The 16,961-nt window shown below is 43.0% G+C and overlaps 1 protein-coding gene across 1 annotated transcript; it reads left to right on the top strand.

Moving 5' to 3' along the window:
- The first annotated feature begins 266 nt into the window (after positions 1 to 266).
- Positions 267 to 15,420, top strand: LOC121182868. Its single transcript, XM_041039490.1, has 6 exons — positions 267 to 1,880; positions 6,596 to 6,748; positions 7,750 to 7,961; positions 9,081 to 9,225; positions 10,829 to 11,134; positions 15,259 to 15,420. The coding sequence occupies exons 1-6, from the start codon at positions 267 to 269 to the stop codon at positions 15,418 to 15,420; spliced, it is 2,592 nt and encodes an 863-aa protein (XP_040895424.1).
- Positions 15,421 to 16,961: the final 1,541 nt, after the last annotated feature.

Here is a 16,961-nt window from a genome sequence, read left to right as displayed (position 1 = left end):
ATGATGATACTGGAGGTCACAGTCCTGCAGTTCTGTTCTCTCTCACATCTTCAGTGCTGATGCTGCTGGTCCCATATGCAGTCCAATACTGCAGCCTTTTTGGCAAGGAGCGCGCTTCCAAATTTACCCTCCCGCTGCGCTCGCTCCCTGTACCTTAAAAAAAAGCGCGTGCACGGCTGAAGGTCACTTAAACACAAAAGGCTTTCAGCGCTGCGGTCCAATATAGCGCATGCGCGCTGCCGGAGGACTGCTTCACAGACCGCAATATGGCGAGAATGCCTGCCAGCGGAGACACGGAGCAGGAGCAGATGAGCTGCCCCGAGAGGAGAAGGGATGAGGATGACGAGGAAGAGGATGAAGATGAGATCCAGGAGGTCCAGATAACCGGGGAGGAAGAGGACGAGGACGAGGAGTCCAACAGAGATGGTGTGGAGCTGGAGTGGGAGTCGGGGAGCACTGTGTTGGACTCCAGCGGTTCCGCCGCGGAAATACAAGCGGTCGTTATGCGGAGTATGGACCGGGGAGAGGAGGAGGGAGAGGCGGACCCCTTCAGCAGCAGCATCCGCGCTGGGCTGGAATCTCAACTGGAGGGAGACCTTCAGCGGTCAGAGCGGAACAGACTGAGCGAGAACACCCGCCTGGCCACCCGGTATGCGGTGAGGATCTTCAGGGAGTACCTCAGTGAAAAAGCCCAAAGTCCAGACTTTGAAACTCTGGACAAGGAGGCGCTCTGCGCGGTGCTGCGCTCTTTTTACGCGGAGGCGCGCTCCAAAAGTGGACAGTTGTACAGCAAGTCGTCCCTCATCAGCATCCGCAGCTCGCTGAACCGGTACCTGAACGAGCCACCCTACTGCCGCACCTTAGACCTTACCAAGGACCCCGAGCTGCGCAGCGCCAACCTGACCCTGGCCGCGGTTATACGAAGGCTGGAGGAGCAAGGCGCCGGTCCTGTGGTGCAGAAACAAGCCATCACGCGCTCGGACCTGCGGAAACTCTACGAGTCCTCTGTCTTCAACACCGACACGCCGTTTGGACTGCTCAACAAAGTCTGGTTCGAGACCTGTATGTATTTCTGCACCAGGGGCCGAGAGAACCAGCGGGAACTGGAGGAGGACTCGTTCGGCCTGGCCGTGGACGAGGACGGAAGAAAGTTTGTCTATTTTAAAGCTCTCGGACCGTACCACAAGTCCCGCTCCGCCGCTTGGACCAAGAAGCGTCCGGACTCAGATGAGGACACCTTGCCGCGGATGTACGAGACGGGCACGGAGCAGTGTCCATACGCCAGCTTCGTCCGGTACGTATCCAAACGGAACCCGCTCTGCAGGGCGTTCTTCCAGCGGCCCCGGGACCACTGCTGCGCGAGCGACGTGACGTGGTACGAGAACAAAGCCATCGGTAAGAACCTGTTGGGCACGAGGATGCAGATGTTGTCGCGAGCTGCCAAACTCTCCAAGACCTACACCAACCACTGCATCGGCGCCGTCTCCATAGCAACGCTAAACAGCATCGTGGGCGCCGCGGGCTCCAGGCCCACGACGACGCTTTACGTTGCCTCGGAAACGGTCAACGGTCACGCGCAGTCCCACCTCCAGCTCGTGATCCCGTACCTACGCCGGGTCACAGACTCTGCGGATGTGAAGCCGCAGCGGACAACGACAGCGGCGGCAGCAGCGAACACAGACTCAACAACAGCAACGAGGAGAGTCAGCGCCGAGGAGGACCCGGGGCCTCCTTACGCGAAGAAGCTGTGCGTGCGCCCCGGGGCACGCGCGGAGTCGCCTGAGGAGCGGAACGAGAGCGAGTCTGCGCCTGCGAGAGCTACGGAGCCCCATATTCATACGCAGCCCGCCGTCCGGTTCCCGGTCGCTGCGGCCACACAGGTAACATAGGGCACGTGATCGTTTATCATGGTAGTCTGTGTGTCAACAGCTCGTGCGTAAAATCCGCCGTCGGCAAGGTAAAAAGTGTGAGTTCTGTACCCTTTGAGTAACATAGTGTGCAGACGCGCATCATCATTGATCATTCTCTTATATTCGTGAGATGTAATTAACTTCTGTTCAGCAGTAACACTGGAGCATAGTGAAACTGTAAAAGTAACCAGGATGCAGGATGGTTATGTTATTATTATTAGTAGTATTAATCATTTGTTTATCTATTTATCCATTTATACTGTTGGTTTTATCAGTTTTATGTCACATGATTTCTTTTATAACGGTGCAACCTATTATATAAAACGATCATGTTTTGTAGTACAAAGTAACAAACGGTGTCAGAGAAACGCAGTGAACTTAAAAGTACAATATTTCTCTGGAAAATTTGTAAAAATATAAGGAAGCACACAGTGAAAATACCCAGGTAGAGAACAGTTAACTCAAAATTATCACTCAGCATATGTACTATGTTATTTTCAGCCACTGCCAGTTACAGTAATTCGTGTGGGTTAGAAATACAACCCCTGAACCTCATATTTGTGCTTACTTTTTAATGTAACAATGAAGCTACATTATTAAAGTTTTCCGTGCTTAAAGGACCATACCAGTGTTTTTGCATGCGTTATCACATTGAGTTCAATGTACATATTCCACTTCATATTCTGGGCTATGGATTATATCACACATATCATAGTGGAATTACTGGAAAAAATGCGAAAACTCTGGTATGGTCCTTTAAAATATGAGGAGTAAAGCCTGGCTTCCGCTACTATGCACCTTTAAAAAAACAACATAACGTTTTGCTCATTAAGAGATTTTTTTGTTTCTAAATCTGTTGTAGAAACATTTACATCTCAGTGATTTGAAAATCGCTTTAAAAGTGGAATCTACCAGAAAACTTGAATGTCTATGAATATTAGCAAAAGGAACAAAATTTTTGCTCTGTAGGAAAACTTGCAGTCCAAGCAGACCTCTGACATAATGCTCATAAAAATACAGAAGATAGATAGACTTTATTTATCCCTTAAGGGAAATGTTAATATAGCAGAAGTGCAGGACAAGTATGGGTGTTTTTACTGGATTTAATTAATTGTAACCCATAGAAGACAGTCCAGAAATGTGTGCTGTTATCCACAAATATCTCACTATTCACAAACGTGTATTTTTTAAATTTGTGTTGTGTAAAGTCATATCCACAAAAATACAGATCAGTTTGCAAATAAGCATAACCTGCGATGTAAATACTTTTTTCATTTCACATAAAAATAATATAAATGTTACAAATGTAAATAGTTTAACAAAAAAAAACGAACAAAAAACAAACTCAAACGTGATTGTTGGATTTAGTCTGTTTCCCGGATTTGATTGGCTGAGGGGGTGGGTACCATTTAGACTGGTGTTTTTAATCTTCTTCCAGCACAGACTGTAGTTTTGTCAGCTAATGTGAGAGAATGTCACCACCTGCTGGTGTCGTTGGTGTAACTGCGCCTCACATTTGTGGATTTTTTTTCCCCCATAGATCAGCTTCGGTGCAAATTGGACAAAACATATGTAAACAAATTGGATGGACATCACAAATGTCTAGTGGCCCACTAACTGACAGGAAGTGATCCACAAATGTGGAAAACCCTTGTTTCCCGCGTACAAATGCATCCAGATATGTCTACAGAGACAGGTTATGCATATTTGCAAATCGCTCCATATTTTTATTTTAGGCAAGACATAAAACAAATACATGTTTGTGGGTAGTGAAATATTTGTGGATCCTGGTGCACATTTGTGGATTTTCCTCTGTGGGATACAAATAATAAAGTCCAATAAAAATGTCTGTAAATAAGCAGCAGTGATTTCTCTTTGGGACTGTCTCTCTGTTGCCATTGGTAACTATACCTGCTGATAAATTTACTCACCATGCATTATGATAATGGCTGCAGGATAAAGAGTGTTTGTTCTTCTGTCATCAAACACACGCACACAGAAAAAGTATGTCATTGTGGCAGACGTGTATGTACACACTGTGTGAAGTGCAGGTGTTTTTGTCTCAGTACAGTGTCTTCCTCTCTCTATCAAACACTCACATCTGTGTGTGTACTGTATGCAGATATGCTGATATGACTTAAATAAAAAAAAAAAAACTTTTACTAAAAAAAAGTATTACTAAAAGTGTGATGCCAGGAGTCTGGTCTGAGAGGCCTTTATGATGCAGTCCTGTTTCATCTCGCTCTCTATCCTGCTTCTCAGATGTGCTCTGTGTGGAAGGCTCCTCACTGATCTGGTATGTTGTAGGGTGGTGATTAGATTTTTTAACAAAAATTACAGACCTCCCTCTTGTTTTCTCTCTGAGGGTGGTGGGAGGTGCACTTAAGAGATGCGTCACCTCTGGACTTGGAAAGTCCTGGTTACGGCCCTGACGGATGTTCTCATGCTGTGGAGCGTTCATGCTCTGTGGGAACTTAAGGTACTTGAGGTTTACTGTTTGGTGCAGACAGGTTTGTGTCCCTCCACAAAAGACTACATCTAAAGAAGGCCAGATGGACCCAGCAGAAGCGTCTTAGGGACAGAAGCTGTCAGATGCTGTGGCACTGTCAGCTCTCTAAGTCTTTTATCAGCAGGGTCCAGTCCATCACTGTTGATGTGTTATTGCTGGCGATTTAAAAACACGTATATCTGTATATAAAGTAAATTAAATCATAATAGGGAACAGAAAATGCAAACTCACACAACTCAGGCAACTTTTCTCTTCACATGGCTGCAGGTTCAACCCCAGGTGAGACAAGTCAGTGAGCCCATCACAACTAGAGCTGCTACAGCAGTATGAAGACCTGGAAAACAGGTCCTAACAATCCAACCACCACATTGTGAATGTACCAGGTGGGGTGGGGGGTAGTGAGACTGACAAGGAACCAAAGTAGTTCATAGCGACTTACTGATGGAGATGGTGGGGTCAGAGGCATTCAGTTCACCTTCACTGATTGACCACACACACCCCACCGGATCAGTACCAGACCATAATTAGGGTTAATAAAAGTTCATGTTCTCAATCCAAACTTTTGAAAATGCATGTAGTAGATTCAGTCACAGCTCACTGGCAGATCTACCACAGGTTTTAGCTCTGCCCACAACTGACAAATTACTGCGATACAACATTGAAGGTCTTATCATAGTCCCTCAGTCTAAATCTCCAGCCTAGTGCCTGGATGTGCGTCTTTGGTTTTCAAGGTAACAAAGCTCAAACTTCAAAAAATAAACACAAAACCGCATCTGCTTTCTCGACCTTTTTGGCACACTGGAGAATCCTATTGAACTGGAAACGATCTCATCCTCCAAAATGAAAAAATTTAAGTTTTCAGGGAAATTCAAATCCACTTGGGGTCTGGTCATACAGCACTTGGGAAAACTGAAGACTCATGAAAACCCCTAACCCTAAAACTGAAGAGTCATAACACTTCCCTGTTACTTTTGTCCCCTTTTTAGCCCATTACTTGTTTATATGTTTTTTTTAAATACCTTCCTGCATTTTATTTATCTATTTTGTCTATACTGCAAGTTATTCATACTGTAAAGTGATATTTGACAAATTAGGCAGTGTGACTTGCTCTCTGTTTTTGCGGGAATTTAGAGGTAAGAATCAGGTGGGAGAGTGATTGAGGCTGAGAAAATGAAAAATTTGTTCTTTGTGTGAAGATTTTCTGTTGATGAAATTGTGTTCATAAATATTCATTCAATCACCAATCATAAGAATGTTCTCACTGCTGAATGCTGTTTTAAAAAAAGAGCTGTGGTGACAGCTGGTGGCAACCAGGGATGTTTTTCAAACTTGTGCCATCAGAGATGCCTGTATCACAAAAAAATCACATAAGTAATTTTAAATTTATTTTGCACTAATATATATTTCACGTTTGCAGTGGATTAACAAACTGTATTTTGAAAGGAGTGAAGCCTTTATTGTCTTTCAGCTTGTTGTTTTGGTTTTATATTTCTTTCAGTAGCATCAGGAAGCAGTTTTCAGTGAAATAGATCTGATAAATCCACTGTCCACTACCTGTTCAACAGCAAACAGCAGACAGGCACAGTCAGAGAGCAGCTGGTGAGCATGGTGGAACACTGAGCAGCTAAAGAGCCAGATATTTCCCCCAGGAGCTGGTAGAGACCAAACACAGAGCTAAAAAAGAAGGATGTAAATAGGCAACTTTGTTATTAAACAGTATCACAAACCTGATACCTGACCTTACCAAGAGATCCCTGCTTATGCTTGGTGGACAAACAGAGAACAGTTCAGAGCAGCTTAGAACCTCACTCAGCCAGACTTTAGAAAAATCAAGCCACAAACTTGAGGTCAGACCTTAGACTTAGACTTGAACAGAACAAAATGAATCATAGTTGAACAGGTTCGAAAAGAGCAGTTTGGAAGTGAATTAAAGGAAACAGCAGAACAGTGTAGAGGAGAGCTGAGTAAGACCTCAGGGGACCTTTGTTTCCAGCCTGTCAGGCACTTGTGTCCTACCAGGCTGCCAACTGCCAATTTCTTTCTGAGCTTAATGCTTTTTCTTCTTGCCAGGTACCTGGCTTTGTTAAGCAGCCTACAAGGCAATCTGGAAAAGCTGTGGCTCTGACAGAGTAAAGTCATATCTACGTGCCTGACAGGCTGTCCTTGTGCTTCTCAGCATCCTGACAGGCTTCTGGCAGTATCCAGCCGTCCTGAGGCTGCAGCTATGATTCCAAACCAGCATCACTTCTCTAAAACTCTGAGCCAAGGCACACCAGCAAGTTCACAGGATGTCACAGGGTACAGTGTGATTGGCTCTTTGCATAAGAAGGTAGCTTCAGAGACTCTTCCCTGACAGACTCTATAGAGGGAACAGTAGTCCCTGAGGCTGGACAAATAAATAATCTATATAAACTTCTGTACTAGAAGGGATAATTAAGCCCTCTGTGACGTTTCCCTATGTAGTACTTAGAGCTACTTTGATTATTTTTGAAGAAGGCAGCAAACAGTTGCCTCTTTACACATCCAGTAGACATGAATCAATGAAAGTATTGATTTGGAGTCATGTCTCTCGACATCTGATAATTTTAAGTCCAATACTCACTGTCCTTTTTAAAGGAGTTTTTAAAGAGAACTAAAACAAACCCAAAAGTTTTTCTAAGAGCTGAAGGGAAGCTGCAGCTGAGTTGGTTATATTTTACTATGGGTTTGTCACTGAGTGACACCTTTCACATTATACATAGTTAATATAAAACTATTAATTGTGCAGCTTTAAATGATAATGTCTATTATTAATGGTGAGGACCCTCCTACACACAGCACAACATCTTTTCAGTGAGAAGGAGGACAGAGAGACCATCCATCCATCCATCCATCTATTCATTATCTATACCGCTTATCCTCTTCAGGGTCAAGGGGGGGGGCTGGAGCCAATCCCAGGCTTTGGCTGAGAGGCAGGGTACACCCTGAACAGGTCGCCCGTCTATCACGGGGCTGACATATAAAGGCTAACTACCCTTCATGCTCACATGGACAATTTAGAGTTGCCACTTAAGTTAATCTGCTTGTTTTTAGACTGTGGGAGGAAGCAAGAGTACGTGGACTCAGTAAGAAACTGAAAACCTGGTCTCTCGTGTGAAAGTGTGATACTTTGTTTCAACTCTTTCGGGCTCAGACATCAGATGCTGTTGTTTTTCTTTGGGGGAACAGTCCGTAGACACTTTGTGTCTCCACCGTGTTGCTGTAATAATAATGTGGCGTGCGGAATCGTGTTTATAGGATGGTATGTATTGGACTTACCAGTATTACTTTTGTGTGTGTTTTGTGTCCCAGGAAAGCCCTGACAGCGGGAGTGGCAGCAGCAGCAGCAGCAGCAGCATGTCGAGTCAGCAGCTAGTCTCTGTGTCTTCTGTGTCTCCTTTGGGCTCTGCTGGTATCCCCATGCCAGCACAGCTCACCAAAACCAACGCACCTGTCCACATTGACGTAGGAGGACACATGTACACCAGCAGTCTGGCCACCCTCACCAAGTACCCTGAGTCACGGTGAGAGACACACACACATCCACTCTAAAAAAAACAATGCCTGAAACACCTTTAATCTCCTGAGAAACACACTGAGCGCCTTTTACATTAAATCAGCACCACTTTTTCCTAATTTGCATATTCATTTGAAATACTTTCATTTTCAATTTAAAACCTTATTAAGGTTCTGATTTGACTTTACAATCACATTAGGGATCTAAAATAATTTCAGGTGCAAATTAGGGACATTTTAAGGGGCTTTCACTGAGTATTCAGGTTTACATAAGACTTGGGGTAAATGAATGAATTATACCCTTTATAATTCACAAAATAACATTACATGCACTTTAATTTGTAGAACAAAAGGAAATGAATCCTTCAGTCGATGTTCAAATTCAGAGATTTGAATTTAATTAATGCACACACACCAAACGATAATGTTTTAACATATTAAGGTAGAATTATTTTCCTATTATTTAGTCATGTCGTTCATAAACCACACACATATTTAATTAAAATGCTATAATGTGTAACCTCTTTAAAATCACATCATTATTAATGATTAATGGGTAAGTGGACACTGACAGACATATCTATTCACATACTCTCTCTGTCTGTGACTCATCAGTTCTTGTCAGCGAGCTTCCACTTACCACCACTCTTTCTCTTTGCTGATACAACAGGTCTGTTTGGCAGATGTCCCCATGACTCTCTGTTCATCTTCATTTTTTTTTTTTTGTATTTATTTTTTGCTCCCAATGCTTCTGCAGTTTAATGCCTGATCCCTCATGTCGCTTCACAAACTCAAATATAATAGAGGTGATTGTGGCAGAGTGGTATTCAATGTGTCCTGCCCTGCCCTGTTAGACTGATTGTGCAACTGGTTTCATTTAGTCCAGGCCAAATGCTGATGGTCCATGCACAAAACCACTTCACTGCCTCTCATGTAAAATGTTCTGGATTCTGGCTGATACAAGTCAACACCCTGACTTTGTAACATAAGCTAAAAATAAAATTCAGTACACTCAGCTTATGGTGACTAATGCTAGCTAATGTTATCAAGCTGTAGCCAGCCATGCAACTTCGAACAGAGCCTGATGGTATTTGGTATTTGAAGTGACTGCCTCTTGTTTCTGGCAGGATCGGTCGTCTGTTTGATGGAAGTGAACCCATCGTGCTGGACAGCCTGAAGCAGCATTACTTCATTGACCGAGATGGACACATGTTCCGCTACATACTAAACTTTCTCCGGACCTCGAAGCTCCTCATCCCCGATGACTTCAAAGTGAGTGTCTGTCTAGAGCTTTGATCAGGTACTGCCACAGTTTATCACTGCAGCGTGTCTGAACAGTCCCACATCACAGGGACACACTGTCAGAGGAATGAGTTTAACTGTTCTTACTAGTCCAGAGACACTTATAGACTCAGACACCACTTACAGGAACTATCCAGAGACCTGATTTTAGACAGCGTAGTGTTAGTCACTCCTGTGATTCAGAACCTTTCAGACACTCTGTACAGCCAGCAGTGTTTGAATTAAAAAAAAAATCCTTTACACATTTAAAATGCACTTTTAGTTTACAATATTCTAGCCTGTGTCATGTCTTTCTGTGTTATTGCCACCAAGATCAAAGTAATTCTATATATTTCTATGAATTATATATGTGACATTCTGTGTAAAATGTTCTGTGCAGCTTTATCACATCATACAGCATGACGTCGTGACATGCATTGTGTTATTCCACCTTAACCGAACCAAAAAAAAGTTTCTATTCAACAGGCAGACTGCACGCAGTCATATGGATGAAGTCACTTTTTGACTTCATGTCAACATGAAGACTATTTACAGAAAGTTCAGTTTAATATTTGCATCAAGGAAAGTCCAAGTAACCACAGTCCACAGAAACATTCATTCTCTGTACTTTCTTGTCCATTAATTCATTGTCATAATTATTGGGACACCCAAACGGAAAAACTACCTAAAGCCAGCGTGTGTGGAATTTTTATGTGATTATAGTATCTTTAAAAATGTATCTGATGGCATGTTTTTTTTTTTTTGTGTGTTGGTGTCCTGGTGAATTGTAGCACTTCATGCATGTTTGTGTACTGTATTCTAATTTATTAAATAAAGTCAGTCGTCTGGTCAATGGATCTCTCTAACTATGCATTCAGTGGGTGAGCTGCTACCCCAGGTTCAGTACCTCAGCAGGATTGAACTACTGAGCAGGTTAAACATTGATTGATTGATTGGCTATGTACTGATGCATTTATTTGTCTTTGGGGAAAAATACAAATGTGACAACAACATGAATATTTCTCTGTGGTGATGGATCATATTTCTCCTCAGCCTCGTCCAGACAGACTACACTCGCTGGAATAAATCTGACATGATTGATCAACAGTTTTCTCATTTGTAACAACCATTACATCCATTACAACTGATTCTCCTTCAAAACCTCAGAAATACTGCGTCTCTTTTTTGACCCAGACTCTTTTCATGTTGATATGACGGTGCACAAACGACACATGAGCACATATTACGAGATTAGTCCAGGTGAATGGCAGCTGTATTTAGTGAAAACTTAAATGACGTCTGTGTGTGTGTGTGCTCCTTCCCTGCCACCGATTCTGTTTGGTTCTCATTGTATGCTGCTCATATCCTGTCTCGGACTCACCACAATCAAATGCACCAACAACAAGTGCAAACATGTAGGTAAAGGTAAATCACAGCTGAAGTTGTGTAGCCTGCATTTGTCCCATCAAATTATTTAAGATGTCGAAATAGTTCAGCAAATAAAAACTGTTCTGCATGAAGATGAAAATTTATTTTTGTCTGATAAATGGTCAGTTTTTGGTGATATATATAGTGCATGCGTGTGTGTTTGCAGGAATACTCCCTGCTGTACGAAGAGGCCGGTTTCTTCCAGTTGGCTCCTCTGCAGACTGAGCTGGAGCGCTGGAGGACAGAGCGGGAGCGCGGGAGCGTGTGTCGGGAGTGCGAGTGTGTCGTGGTTCATGTGGCTCCGGAGCTCGGAGAGAGGATCAACGTGAGCGCCCACCGGGCCGTGATTGAGGAGGTTTTCCCCGAAGTCAGAGACATCACGTCCAACTCGCTGAACACCAGCTGCAACCAGGAGTCCACACACATCATTCGCTTCCCGCTCAACGGCTACTGCCACCTCAACTCTGTGCAGGTACAAACCACACTCACTCTGGGTTTGGTCTAAACTCAACACCACGGCTGATGAGACATAAAGGGAGAACCCCAAGTCAATTTAATATACATTATAAAAAGACACATAAATAGTATTTAAAATGATTCAAACAATGCAAAATAGAATATTAAAATAAGCGGTAATACAAAAATTACAGTGCAGTGCAAGATATGGATAAACTGTTCCAAATGTAATTCATTTAATTGAAGGCAGCAGCAAGTGGAATAATCTTATGTCTTAATTAAAAAAGAACTAGAAGAAGAGTTCTGCAGTTCCTGCACTTTTCTTGTGTAGTTTTGACTCTGGGGACAGGAAGGCGTTATGTCCCAGACCATCTTAGAGGTCTGGACTCTGGGGACAGGAAGACATTATTTCCCAGACCATCTTAGAGGTCTGGACTCTGGGGACAGGAAGATGTTATGTCCCAGGGGGCGTCTCCTTCACCACCACCCATATCCATTGTGCCCGGCGACCGTCCGATCTTAAGCCAGTCCAAAGTTGCACTCAGTCTTTATAAACCAATAGGAGCATTTAAAGTCCATTCTGTGACACACAGGAAGCCAGCGTAAATGCAAACACACACACACACACACACACAGATACTATAGTGGCCATATACAGATACTGGAGAAAACCAGAATTTAAAAAAAGCATTTAGCCAGTGATGGAGGCACGCAGAGAATCCTGCACACTGTCCTCTGGCCCTCAGATGTTCACCAGGCAACATTAATATAAACAGCACCAACGGATGCTACAAAGCAGGGGAGGCTATAAAAAAGTGTTATCAAAGTGCCCTCAGCTTCAAATTTTAACTGTCTTAGCTGTCATTAAAATGGCAGTTCAAGGGAACAGCTGCAGGTCTGCTGGACAGAAAGACAAAGCCAAACCTCCATATGACTGCAGAGGAGCTGCAGGAGGGTTTAGCTGACACAGGAGTGGTGGTGGTGCGCAAACAAAGTCTGCATGGAAGAATCATTGGAAGGAAACCTTTTGTGATGGTGGACTCATCAGAAAAGTCAACATCTGAAGTCTGCAAAGCAACATCTGGATAAGCCAGAGTCATTTTGGAAACAAGTGCTGTGGACAGATGATGTTAAAACTGAGCTCTTTGGCAACAATCACCAAAGGTGTCTTTAGAGAAAGAAGCATGGCACATATTGTGCTTTGGGGTTGTGTGGTGGCCAGAGGCACAGGAAACACTGCATGGTTCGAGGTAAGAATGGATTTCATTAAATATCAGTCAATTCTGGATGTAAATGTCCTACAGTCAGTCAGGAAAGTCTTCTACAACAGGACAATGATCCAAAGCAGAACTGGAAATTTGTATGTTTTTCTTCAACATGTTGTGTGTGAAGGACAGACTAAATTATTATTTTTTTGGCATTACATTGAGGTGTTCCAGAAGGCTAAAACTGGCAACCCAGCAGTGAGTTAGTGTAGCTCTCTTATTTGTAGCCTGTACTGCCATCTTGTGTCTCAGTAGTGTGTTTTGAGTATTTTCACATATTATGAGTATTGGCTGTATCATTAATTACTTATTTGCAAACACAGTACATTTACCAATATTATAAAAAGTACATTCACATCACAAGAAGTAAATAGCATTAGACATATCAACAATATATTCTATATTATAATACATATACAAATAGATGTGTCAATAAGTGAAATGTATCTTAACAAGATACAGATTAAATGTAGAGACAGGTCATCTCCACCAAGACAAATAGCAGCAGCCTAAGAAGAGAGGCGATGGGCTTGTAGGAGTAGTAATGGAAGGATCCATAAACACTGGAAGTGCGAAAAACGGCAAATCATTAACATTAAAAGCCTGAGGCAGTTGAGTATACATGATAACATACAGAAAAAATAAAAGCCAGTGTTATGACCATCACTCCACTACCAGGTGTAGCTGGTGCAATGAAGCAAATAATGGCTGGAGACTTTCTAAATCTCACAGTCATGATTCAGGCTGTCACTGAGAAACACACAGTGTGAGGTGTCAGGGTTCCAGGCCTGACCGGGGCGGGAGGTGTTATCTGGACAAGATCATCCTCGTATTTGCTGCTACTTTCAGTCACTGGCAGCAGATTTAATGAAGGTGAGGAGAAGCCTAAGCACACAAACAGCAACATGGCCAGAGGCTGAATGCAAATCACGTCTTAAAGGACCAGTGTGCAGGGTTTATGGAGAAGATTCAGAATTGTGTTTTCATTAGTGTATAATCACCTGAAAATAAGAATTGTTGTGTTTTCATAAGCTTAGAATGAGCCCTTCCTATCTACACAGGGAGTGGGTCCTGCTCTGTGGAGCACACCATGTCTTACTGCCATGTTTCTCCAGTAGCCCAGAATGGTCAAACCAAGCACAGGCTCTAGAGAGGGCCTTTCACATTTTTACATTGCCTGAAGGCCACTGTAGGATCTCCTGCACACTTGGGCAGAGAAGGGAAAGGGGGTGAGGGGGTGAGGGATATTCAGTTGGTTGCAATCTGCAACCTCACCACTAGATGCCACTAAATCCCACACACTGGTCTTTTGAAATGCAGTATCAGTAATGCCCACTGGATATCTGCTCCAAACTATATCTGGCTCCATCGATGCACATTAAAACACAGCAACTTCACTCTTGAAATACAAAGTGATTAATGTTGTGATTATGTTTTTTTTTTTTTTGTCTCCATAGTTAATTCATGTTTGTTTAACTGTGTCAATGCATCTTAATTTAATTCCAACACTAAAAACAGACTGAAAATGCTGACAGTTAGCTTATGACTTTCTTGTGTGGAGATGAACTGATGGGTAACATTTCATTAATGTAGGTCTGTCTTTCGTTGTCTCTGCTGGGGGACAGAGGACTCCTGGAGGCCAACTGAGATAATGTCACCATGTTCACTTAAGTAGGAGGAGGGAGGGAGGAACTAATGGACTACTTCTGAAGTAGTTTCTGTTTCAGGCCAGGGAGGCTGAGAGTGAGATGGATTTTGCCTAGAGAAAATGAAAAGTGAACTTGGGCCCCAGGGGGCCTCTAGCTCAGCTATTGTTAGCAACACATTTAACCCTCCTCTGCCCACAGTTGTGAAATTGCAACATCTCTCTGAATCTGTGTAGTAGAGACTATTCCTGACTGAATGTAGGTACAACATTACACATCCCAACACCCCGGGCTGAGTGGGAAAATATTAATATGACCAATCTGAGCAATTTTCCAAGCAGGTATTTAACCTGTGGTATTTCTTCCTTTCCTCTAAAGATGTGATAGAAAACTTTAATCATTAAAAGAAAAAAAAAAATTTGGACATGTGATTTGTGTCAATGTAGCAAAAACGCAACAGTAGGGTTCAGTGTGCGTCGCTTATAAACACAAAAGACCCCATCACTGTCAGGATTAAATTCACCTATGGAAGTTCATATTGCCACACACACATATGTGTATACATATGTGTGTGTGTACTTTTACATCTGTCTTTGTGAGGACCAATTTTAGCATAGACCTTACGGAGTGAGGACATTTTTGGAAAGTGAGGACATTTCATTTGGTCCTCTCAGCTTTAAAGGGTTGTCTGAGGGTTCAAACCTGGTTTTAGGATTCAAGTTAGAACTGGGTCTAGGTTAGGGTTAGGGTAAGGTGCTAGGAAATGCATTATGTCAATGAGTGTCCTCTCAAAGATACAAGTACACATATGTGTGTCATGGAAAGTCTAAGAATAAAGACTTCCAGGAGAGAAATTGTCTTTTGGAATTTATTGCTATGTCTTACACATGTATATTGGTCAGAGACAGAGATATGCTCATACTGTGCATGAACAGAAGACAGGTTAGTCAGGTCAGGTGGCAGCTTTTATAGGCCAGAGGCAGACTGGTGTGAACCAGTTTTCTAAGGCATTCCATCTTCCCCATGGCCTGGTCTCAGCTGGGAGACAGTGAGTTTCACTGTAGATTCTCTCCCAGTTCAGGATGCTCCGGATGCCACTGTTACAGTGACTTCAAACTGATCCATGAAATGTTGAACAAGCTCCATCTTTTTCCCCTAGCGGTGTCTTTGGCTTCAGCACTGTGTTGGGCTCATTTTTGCGTTGCTGTCTGGTTTGTGTGTGACTGCAGGTGCTGGAGCGGTTACAGCAGAGAGGGTTCTGGATCGCAGGTTCATGCGGCGGTGGAGTGGACTCTTCTCAGTTCAGTGAATATATCCTACGGAGGGAGGGTCGGGGCAGCCAGCACCAGCCCCCCACCCTCGTACGAATCAAACAGGAACTCATGGACTGAACTCAGAGTGAAAATCAGTGAAGTCTAACACATATCAGAAGCTGGTCTGTGGACAGTATGTGGACAGATTCGTCAAATGGAGAACAGAGGTCCACGAAGTGACCAGACGTGAACACAGTCTCTTACGCTCACACAAAATGTTAGTGCATCTTCTTTGATGCTTTACTTACAGTTTCCACATTCATGTCAGATAGTCGCATCACTACAGTAAAATAATAGATCCATCAGAGCAGGGATCACAGGGGATCATGGGATGGGAATCATGGGAAATGTTCTAATTTTGAGATACACTAGCGTTAGCGTTTCTGTTGGCATGAAATGGAGGTTAGTATTTAGGACTGGATAAGATCTGTCACCATGGTGCATACATGAAGTAGGAGTCAGTTAGTTAATGGGTTAAACAAAAGAAAGCATACATATAAACCCTGAAATTAAAGTGACTGAGCCAGGGAAATCCAGGCATCATCTGCATCAGCTACAAATCTAGATATTTGCTCTTAGAAAAGCACCTCACTGTTCTCCATGAAAACACTGAAGAGACGAAGTGCTCTGCAAACGTTCGGTCCAGCAGTACTGCTACACAACAGTCTGGCTCATGATTTCCAGTGTGTCCACATTGGCCTAAAATCCTGAGAGATATTAAAGAAAGAGCTACTACACTGTAAACAATATTCATGTGTACAAAATCAGCAAACAGCAGACACATCTCTGTAGTCACATGTACAGTCGTAGAGGACACTGTCCTCCCAGGAAAATGGATCACATCAGTAATTTGTTCAGATGCCAGCATGTCCCAAATGTCTTTAATGGACGAAGACCTTAGTGACTCGTCTGCCAGGAGCAGAGAAGGGAGCGGTGTGACATCACTGTTGTGCTGACTGGAGCGTCACATCAGGAAACAATCATCTGGATCGTTTTAGAATGACTGTGGCTAAATCATGTATTCTGTTATTTGGTTCAGAAGACCTGTTGATTTCAGGAGCTAATATACATTTCACATGATAACTGTGATATCTGCTCTGACTGCTCAGCATCTCCTTTAAGGTCCAGGTACTGATGGAGGCAGGCCACACGTCTACAGCACAAACTACAATTTGCCTTTCAGACATGGATCACAGGTCTACAAATTATACTGACAACAATCTTTTTTCCTGCCAAGACTACTGGTTGTAACGTACTGTATATGTTGTGTGAGTACTGTATATGTTCAATGCAACTTTGTGTAAGTTGCAGTGTATAACTCACGAGGCATGGGCCTCATTTGCATGTACTGCTGCATCCTTTTGGAATATTTGCAGAGACCATCAGTTACTTTTACCCGAGGCAAACCCGACATGTTTGCATATGGTAAAGTAAAACATCAGAGCACAAACACTGACTAACTCTGATTTATGTTAGCCTTCATTTTATTTTTGGCATGCTTTAGTACTGTAGACACACATTATCTCTGTTCATTCTGTTTTAGAAAACACAAACAGGAAAAGAATCTGCGCAGCAGGATTTGAATGTATTTTCTGAGCAAACATATTTTTTTTCCAAAA

The sequence above is a fragment of the Toxotes jaculatrix genome, chromosome 6, assembly GCF_017976425.1.
Source record: "Toxotes jaculatrix isolate fToxJac2 chromosome 6, fToxJac2.pri, whole genome shotgun sequence".
NCBI classification, from domain to species: domain Eukaryota; kingdom Metazoa; phylum Chordata; class Actinopteri; family Toxotidae; genus Toxotes; species Toxotes jaculatrix.
Note: the sequence above shows the minus strand (reverse complement) of the source record. Positions and strands in the feature narration are given on the sequence as shown.

What these genes read in the sequence shown, in the direction of transcription:
- LOC121182868 (XM_041039490.1), top strand. Translation starts at nt 267, where the DNA reads ATGGCGAGAATGCCTGCCAGCGGAGACACGGAGCAGGAGCAGATGAGC. An exon ending in ACCAAGTACCCTGAGTCACG is followed by an intron (nt 7,962 to 9,080) that starts GTGAGAGACACA and finishes TGTTTCTGGCAG; the next exon opens with GATCGGTCGTCTGTTTGATG. An exon ending in TCATCCCCGATGACTTCAAA is followed by an intron (nt 9,226 to 10,828) that starts GTGAGTGTCTGT and finishes GTGTGTTTGCAG; the next exon opens with GAATACTCCCTGCTGTACGA.